General features: G+C 42.8%; 1 protein-coding gene across 6 annotated transcripts in view; it reads right to left on the reverse strand.

The window, feature by feature from the left end:
• Positions 1 to 6,527, reverse strand: part of LOC118368655 (reticulon-3-B-like) — a 32,721-nt gene extending 26,194 nt beyond the window's left edge. The window contains exon 1 of one of the 6 annotated variants that reach the window (XM_035752936.2): positions 6,197 to 6,527. In XM_035752936.2, coding sequence (XP_035608829.1) covers positions 6,197 to 6,293 — 97 coding nt within the window. In that variant the 5' untranslated portion in view covers positions 6,294 to 6,527. Of the gene's footprint in view, positions 1 to 5,470; positions 5,749 to 6,196 lie in introns of those variants that run through there. The other 5 variants (XM_035752937.2, XM_035752939.2, XM_052497137.1 and 2 more) reach the window with 5 other exon arrangements.
• Positions 6,528 to 9,648: the final 3,121 nt, after the last annotated feature.

Genomic DNA, 9,648 nt, shown 5'->3' on the forward strand with positions numbered 1-9,648 from the left:
GCCCAATTTTAAACATTAACAAAAACACATTGATTAACTGGATGCCTGGTGGGGCTTCCACTATGCAACCATAGAACTGTACAATATGCTCTATAAACTTGTCAGACGCTACAGTGAAAAAACGACTAATATACTCTTTCTCACCCCATGCAACTGTTAGCGTCCACAAATCTACTACCAATAAACACCTATAATCAATTAAGAACCATGCACTTAACTTTTCCTAGGCAGGCAAAGAGAAGACAATAACATAGATATGACCAACAACAAACTATGACAAACACAAACTCTATTTTACTACACACAAATAACAACGATGCTTCAGACAATGCATTTTATAACAGGCAATTAATTATATGGCATTTTCCATGCAATTTATTTGCAATGTGCACATATTTCTCCCATGGTTTACGACACCCGATGCCAACCAAGCAGCAACACTGCACTCACTTGATGGCAATTATGCAGAGAGTGATCAAATTTTCTGCCTCACTTCTGAATCTCATGTGATCTTGAAGAACAAGAACAGCCTTTGTAGAGCACCATTATCATCAAACAGCTTCCATTCATATCAAACTAACAAGAAGTGCACGGCTTTGCTCTTTCTGTCTCACACATGCCACGGTTCGGGAACACCGAGGGGAGACTTTCCGGAGAATTTTCTCAGCCGTGAGTGGGACGGTATGTAAAGTTCATGAGCTGGATGATCAAGAAGCAATATGGTCGCCCAACCGGAAATCTCATCAGACTGGCTGAGCAGGTTGGCGAGCTCTTGCTGTATAGCAGTCCTCTGTTAAAAAGACTCGCCCAGACACGTTGATCCTCCCTATGACACACCTTCATTCTTTCCCACGATCAGAGATGAGTCAACATTCTTCTTCTTCTTTCGCTGACATTTCCAAATGGCCTGAAACCAATTGCAAGAACCACTTCAGACCGAAGCGTCCACAGAAAAGCCATCCTCAAAATGTCACTTATCTAAGATGATCTATGCAAGAGAAACAAGGCAACAAAAAGAGTGCCTTTTATTACAGACTGGGACCATGGCTCTAGACAAGGTTTAAACATGGCTTCATATAGCTCATGTTTCCAACACCTCCAGCTGTGTGACAAATCTATCATGGGCAGCTGACCTGAGTATGAAGAGAACCTGCTTTGGCACTACACAGCCCTTTACTCAACTACTAGATCTGGATGTAGGACTATGCCCCAGAGGGCCGATGATACGGAGCTGGAGGAGGCCCTAACATGGCATCCCAGTCACGCCAGGCATTTCTGTCCCTTCCCGAGGAGAGCCAAGACATGACACTCAAATCCCCCACGGGGGTCAGTTTGCTGCCTCAGCCCGATTCACTGACCTTAGAGATTATATGGCCTGCGCCGAGCAGAGCAGCAGTCTCCCAGAGAGAGGGAGAAAATGAGTAGCAGAGATAGAACAAGAATGGCACAGAGGGAAAGGGAGCCGAAAGTACCCCATGTTCTCTCCGGACTCTCTCACATAAACTTCGGCCATATCTGCATAGGACTAGATTCCAGATCATTCCTCAGCATGCAGCTGTACTTTAATCGCTCTCCAGGTAAAACCAGCAGCATGTTGAATCCCTACTCAGGGAAATACAGGATTTCACCTGATTAGATCACAAGTCCAAAGGACTCCCAAGTCACTACTGTATATTTAGTGTCATTTGGAAATGAACGTGTCTGTCAAACTAAGCATAAACCTCATCCTTGTGTCTGACCTTGAGCGTCATTCTAATTGAAAACAGGTGCAGAAACGCAATCAAATGTGCATAGCCTATGAAACCGGAGAGCCAGTGGAGCACTGGGTTTAGCATTGATAAAGGCCGGTAAAATGACATTATCGATGAGATTGAATAATGTTTCTCCAAAAGTTGCTTTGGTTTTACTGGCAGTGCAGGAAGAAATGAAATATAGCACCGACTCAAACAATTGCAGGTTTGAAACCATGAATATAATTTCTCATTCAGAATTCATTGGAACGTGAATTCTTCTGTACACAGTTTAAAAGAGTAGACCTATGGCCTTCTGCCTGCTGTCGTAGATAAACGGTTCCATTGACAGAGCTTGCACAATCACCTTGTCAAAGAGACATGAAAAGAATAGGGGATGCTTTTCATGAACTTAACAACCCTTGACAATCAGACTCAATGCAACTTTAGACGCTAGATATCTTGAGCCTTACGATCTCTCAGGTCACTTCCTTAGTGGGCAGTGCAACAAATGCCACTCAAATGTGTTGAGAAGGAAGTACTAGGCCTAAGAGAGACTAACCAGTGGTCGAGCAGTCTGGTGCAACACTGGGCACCAACAGATGGTATGATACCAAAGTAAAGGCAACAGATGGTATGACACCAAAGTAAAAGACCCAATGAATAACACAGCACTACACTGGTCTGGGTCCTATTCCATTCAGCTGAAAACTCTGCTGGATTCAGTAGATTTATATAGTTCCATTTGGATTCCTCTCGACTGGGTGCTTTGTTAACACAGCCATGTGACATCTGATACTGTATGACAGTGGCGGCAAGGGTCCAGTGACATCTTTGGTGTCATCATTGCCTGATCATACAGCCGAGGTGAGGAGAAAAATGGCACCGATAAGTCAGCAAGGGACTGTTCCGCATGACTGGGGTGAAATGAAAGAACATGTGAACATTTGCTTTGAAGGATTTACTTCAGACAAATGCAAAAGGTCAATGCCAATTTCTTGGGAGAATTGTTCAAAACCTTAGTTACACTTTCAAAACAGAATCAAATTCATTGTCATTCTCCCAGTGGAAACATGTATTGGTTAGAAATACCTTTGTTGTAACATAACCACTGAGACAATGCAACTGGTATTCAGTCTAATACAAATCACAGAAAGCATTCCCAATTTGCAATGGGAGCTGTATACTCTTTTCAGCATTCCTTTTAAATTATATACAGTAAACTAGATTTAAAATGAGGTTTGTTATTAACGGATGCTTTTAAGCCATGGTTAGCTGAATAGATAAATTCAATCGATTTGAAATGCCCCTCCCTAATGACCAAATAAGCTGTCAGTTTGAAGATCGTTGCAGAGGCAAGAGTGTCCATTTGTTGCCATCATATGGGCCTAGATGGCAACGTTCACTCTAGGGTGCACAGTAGCCCAAGATGGCCGCGTAGCTCCCCCAGGACTGCCGCGCAAGAGAAATATCAGCCCGCTGGAGAGAAGCACGAGATTAGAAAGTTGGGTTAAGTTCGGAGCAGTGGTCACCAAGCGGTCGGTCGTGATCGACTGGTCGATTTCCAAGGCATTCCTAGTCGATTACCAAACATTTCTGTAAAAAACTCAAGATAAAGCCTCCCCCCATCATTAGTCTGGGCTGTTAGCAGTAGGTGCACCGGATTCAGCTGCCCTGCGTGCTGGGTAGGCACACTGTTGCCATTTTTAACCATTTCATGTGTCTGAAGGAACAAACTCTGCCTTCCCACTGGGCCAGGGGGAGCAAATCAAGTGCATGAGGCAGAAACAATGAGGTGCAAATCGAGATTCGCCATCAGTTGGAAGGTGTCCCTTTTTGGTCAGTTTCTGTGGAGGAAAGTGAGAGTGGTGGGACAGTGAGAGGCGGACCCTCAGTCTGCTGCTCCCTCCTTCCTCTGAAACTGACCATCAGATGCAGGCACCATCAGCCCAGTGAAATAAAAAAGCGAATTATTTAAATGTCAGCTGTGCCTCCCTCAAAAGTAATACAACAACCGATGTATTATCAGTGTGATCATATAGCCTAACTCAAATTTTGAAATATATATTTTTTAAATGGCCCAAACAACAATGCAATGACAGGGCAATTCAAGCAAAGCCAAAATGCGGTGCTAATGTATTGGGCCTATAGCTTACTGCACAAACTTCATTGCTACAGTACTGTTTTTAATTGGTTAATGTTGCATAGGCTTACATTTTTTAAGTCATGTTAAAAAAAAAATCTGAGCAGTAGATCTCGGCTAGCAATTTGACTCAGAAAGTGATCGACTCAGAAAAGGTTGGTGACCAATGTTCTAGAATTTTCCCTGTTAACACTATCAACGTTTCCCTTCACTGTGGCAATTGCGATCGAATCAATGCAAGTCACTTTCAATGCAACATACCCAAACAAAACAAACTATGCAAGAGATTTTGATGTAGGCAGAACGCATCGGCATATTACAATGACACACAAGTCAGCCCGTACTCTATTCAGACCGGTGTGGCATAACCAATCACAGCTGCAGGATGCCTATATGCAAAAATACCATTGCCATGTATGGATCTGTACCGTTTACTTTGAACTGGACTGTGTTTACAGCATGAGTGGTCATGAGTAGATGCGCTTATTTTGAGATCAAAGCGAGAGATGCATGTAGCCACGTGTGCACATTTTATTCATATCCTTTGCCAGTTAATGAGTTCTTAGCCCAGTTATAGATCTTTTGTAGTCAGCAATAGGGGAGTGATTGCTCCCTACAAAAGCAAAAAAACATGTACATTTCTAGACATCTTTGAAAAGCGTGTCAGGTAAAGAGATTGGTTTTGTCTTAAAGGGACAGTGATGTATTTTGAGACTGGCTTGAATAAGGTACGGTAGTATAATTTGTCTGATTTTCTGTAATAATGGTATGGGAATATTGCATTTTATTTTGTAAAATGGTTTCTTGCAGCAAACACAACAATATGTTCAGTCACCTCCTTGTCTAAAGGACAAGGGGATAAACAGGTTACTGTCAAGACCTGCACGTGTTTTTTTTAAATCTCATGAAATGTAGGCCTACATTGAATACCACACATTGGCTGAATGATAGAACAGCTATTTCCATGTTAATGTTATGGGATACATTTTCTCCATTGTAGACCAATCTGGTAGGCCCCCATTACGATCAAATAGCCACAGTAGCCTTCTTGGCCACTTAAAACTGTAACTTAACGCGGGTACACCCTCAGTGTTCACAGTAAACATTCAACGTTCAAATTAATCAGACGTGAAATTTGCTCAGTGCCAGAAAAAAATACGGCGAGTGCGCAACTATGGGTCAAAAAAGACGGTTGGCTTAGACCGTTGACATGCAAACTATATTTAGTCTGAATGTTTATTTAAAACATAAAATACATTTGAACGTGTCTCAAATACATCGTTACAGTTGTTGGTTAGATAACTAGCGAATGTTTGCTTTATTGGCATATACATGACATCAAAACAAGACATGGTGTCATGCCGAGTTCAAAACAACTAAATACTCGGAAATCTCCGATAAGTGAACGCGCTTTAGTAGGAAGTCAGAGATTTCCCGGGTTCTCGTTGTTTAGAACACGCCATAAAAGCCTACAGTAGGCTACACATTTTAAGATAAAACATTTTTTTTTAAACAGACCATAGAATAAATGCATCATTGTAACGAATGAGAGGGATTGGACTGTGAAACACTAATCTCCTCGCATGGGTTTGTTTACCAATGCCGATACGATTTGGAGGTCCTCCCTTCATTTGCCGTTTCCCAGTAACAATGCATCTGCAGTGCAGATTACCGTCGCCGCAACATGAAGCCATTTCACCGCGGCCAACTAGGGAGTAAAATGTGTCACCATGTTCTGTTCCCTTGTCTGATACTAAATAAAAAGTTAGGTCAAATTAGAGGTTGGAGGGAACGTTGACAAAGCTCACAAAAGACAGCCCCCCGAAGCCTTGCAACCAGCGGGAGACTGGTTTAGTGTTCCATCCAATCGTGGTGCGTGTTTCTCAAGCCAACTATCTGTGTTTTTGAACAATTTCTCGCCAGTGTAATATGGTTCGATTCCATAACGGGCGGTGGGTGCTTACTGGTCGAGCAGAATTTCTAATAGAGCATTTAGGCTAACACCCTTTTAACGCCCACAATGAAGAAAATTGCCTCATATCGGCTTACAAGGCTGCACTTGTCCCTCTTCAACAACTTCACCATTTAAAGTCTCTACAGGGAAGAGGCCAATATAAGTCTGCATAACAAAAGAACAAAATAAGTGCAACTATTTTCATTTACGTTCCTTTTACCGACCTAAAAATACCGTGGTTTTGACGGTCTGCCATTAAAGCAACGGGATACTTTATCTCAAAGCACCTGTGTTACTGAAAGTTTAAAACACAATGTCTATGTTGACCATTTCAACGTTTCCGTTGAATTAGGTACAGCTTTCTCTTACCGGACATTTTTGAGTCTTTGGCCGCAACAGAGTTTTGTCCATCGGCCAGCCCCTGCGACGATGATATCTGGGCGGACTGGGTCATTGGATCTGCCATTTTACTATAATTAACAAAAAATTCTGCACGGTGGCGGCGAGAATTTGTTGTGTATTATTGCTGTCCTTAAAATGTCTTCTTCCAACTTGCCTCGTATTCCCCAAGACCTGGACGCAGTGTCACTGAGCCTGTGCACCTTCACGCGCATGTACCAAGCACTGTGTGGATGGAGGGCACTGTATGGTTGAGGACTGATCGAGAGAGCAAAACAAGGAGTGTATTCATTCCGCCAATTCTGTTGCAAAACGGAACGATACGGGGAGGGACCGACCTAAAACTGTCCAATAGAAACTCTAGTTTTAGTTACAAACTGTTTGGCGAATGAATATACCCGAGATTGATATTTGCCATTGGCTCTTTAAAGGGCAATACCCAACATTATCTCATTGCGTTTCAAGGCAACAGCACGTTATATGCCGCGTTCTACTCGGAACGCTACTCGGAACTAGGAAACTCGGAAATGTTCGACTTTTTTTTTTTTTTTTTTTTTATTTCACCTTTATTTAACCAGGTAGGCTAGTTGAGAACAAGTTCTCATTTGCAGCTGCGACCTGGCCAAGATAAAGCATAGCAGTGTGAACAGACAACACAGAGTTACACATGGAGTAAACAATTAGCAAGTCAATAACACAGTAGAAAAAAAATGGGCAGTCTATATACAATGTGTGCAAAAGGCATGAGGAGGTAGGCGAATAATACAATTTTGCAGATTAACACTGGAGTGATAAATGATCAGATGGGCATGTACAGGTAGAGATATTGGTGTGCAAAAGAGCAGAAAAGTAAATAAATAAAAACAGTATAAAAACAGTATGGGAATGAGGTAGGTGAAAAAGGGTGAGCTATTTACCTATAGACTATGTACAGCTGCAGCGATCGGTTAGCTGCTCGGATAGCTGATGTTTGAAGTTGGTGAGGGAGATAAAGTCTCCAACTTCAGCGATTTTGCACAATTCGTTCCAGTCACAGGCAGCAGAGTACTGGAACGAAAGGCGGCCAAATGAGGTGTTGGCTTTAGGGATGATCAGTGAGATACACCTGCTGGAGCGCGTGCTACGGATGGGTGTTGCCATCGTGACCAGTGAACTGAGATAAGGCGGAGCTTTACCTAGCATGGACTTGTAAATGACCTGGAGCCAGTGGGTCTGGCGACGAATATGTAGTGAGGGCCAGCCGACTAGAGCATACAAGTCGCAGTGGTGGGTGGTATAAGGTGCTTTAGTGACAAAACGGATGGCACTGTGATAGACTGCATCCAGTTTGCTGAGTAGAGTGTTGGAAGCCATTTTGTAGATGACATCGCCGAAGTCGAGGATCGGTAGGATAGTCAGTTTTACTAGGGTAAGCTTGGCAGCGTGAGTGAAGGAGGCTTTGTTGCGGAATAGAAAGCCGACTCTGGATTTGATTTTTGATTGGAGATGTTTGATGTGAGTCTGGAAGGAGAGTTTGCAGTCTAGCCAGACACCTAGGTACTTATAGATGTCCACATATTCAAGGTTGGAACCTTAACTAGTTGTAGTTATAAACTGAACCAGAGACGTTGAATATGGCGATTCTCCTTTAAGCCCGAGAAGTAGCTGTTCAATTTGCTATTCACCAGCTTTTCAAGCTTAGTAATGTCAAAATATGTTAGGTAGCCTACTTATCAAAAAAATTGAGTTTCATTGAGCAACTATCATCATTACTGCCTGTAGGTAATTCCAAAAAGGGTCTAAATACAAAGTTGGAACCATGTGTTTTATGTATTTGATACCATTTCACTCCAACTCTTACCACGAGCCTGCCCTCCCCAATTAAGGTGCCACCAACCTCCTCTGTAGTACACTGTTGTAGGTGATAAAACAGATCTGTATATAATAACAAGATGCTCATGTCTCCGTCCTAACAATGGGAGTCGTTGTCCCAAAGGCAGGCGAAACGCATTTGGGCTTATTTTGGATAGATTATGGCTAGAGTGCAACCTCTCGCTTTGCCTCTTCCTCTCCAGATAAAATCAATTACCTTTCGATCAGCCGACCTATGCTTGGCAGTAATGACTGATTTTTATTGGTACAGAAGAAGTGGATTTGGTGAATGTGCACTTGGTCAAAAACAATACTTGCATGTACCTTTTTACTTAGACCTTTTTTGGAAGTACATACCGGCCGTGAGGGCAATACTGACAACTTTCTCAGTGAAACTCCATTCTTTGGTAAGTACTGAATGTATTTTGACATTATTATGCTTAAAAAGCTGGTGAGTAACAAGTTGAATGTGTGCTTCCTGGGCTTAAAGGGGAAATCTCCTATTCACCCAGATTCTGGTTCAGTTATTCAACCAGTTAGCAATTTGGGAAATTCCAGAGTTTCCTAGTTCCCACTAGCACGTGAATGCGGCATAGCCTACTGTGCATTCAGAAAGTATTCAGACCCCTTGACTTTGCACATTTTGTTACGTTAGTCTTATTCTAAAATGGATGAAATTAATGTTGTCCCTTACTCTACACACAATAGCCCATAATGACAAACCGAAAACAGATTTAACATTTTTGCAAATGCATAAACAATTAAAAACAAATACCTTATTTCCATAAGTATTCAGACCCTTTGCTATGTGACTCGAAATTGAGCTCAAAGTGCATCCTGTTTCCATTGATCACCCTTGAGATGTTTCTACAACTTGATTGGAGTCTACATGTGGTAAATTCAATTGACTGGACATGATTTGGAAAATCACACACTTGTCTATATAAGGTCCCACAGTTGACAGTGCAAGCAGTGTTCAAGCAAAGACCAGGCCATGAGGTAGAAGGAATTGTCCGTAGAGCTCTGAGACAGGATTGTGTCGAGGCACAGATCTCGGGGAGGGGTACCAAAACATTTCTGCAGCATTGAAGGTCCCTAAGAACACAGTGGCCTCCATCATTCATAAATGGAAGAAGTCTGGAATCACTAAGACTCTTCCTAGAGCTGGCCGACCGGCCAAACTGAGCAATCGAGGGAGAAGGGCCTTGGTCAGGGAGGTGACCAAGAACCCGATGTTCACTCGGGTACTGTCCACAGTGACCAAGAATCCAATGGTCACTCGGGTTCTGTCCACAGAGAAACTCTGGACAGAGCTCCAGAGTTCCTCTGTGGAGGTGGTAGAACCTTCCAGAAGGACAACCATCGCTGCAGAACTCCCCCAATCAGGCATTTATGGTAGAGTGGCCAGAAGGAAGCCAGTCCTCAGTAAAAGGCACATGACAGCGCACTTGCAGTTTGCCAAAAGGCACATAAAGGACTCTCAGACCATGAGAAACAAGATTCTCTGGTCTGATGAAACCAAGACTGAACTCTTTGGCCTGAATGCCAAGCGTCACATCTACGGTGAAGCA

Source organism: Oncorhynchus keta, chromosome 35 (assembly GCF_023373465.1).
Source record: "Oncorhynchus keta strain PuntledgeMale-10-30-2019 chromosome 35, Oket_V2, whole genome shotgun sequence".
In the NCBI taxonomy this organism is placed as follows: Eukaryota; Metazoa; Chordata; class Actinopteri; order Salmoniformes; family Salmonidae; genus Oncorhynchus; species Oncorhynchus keta.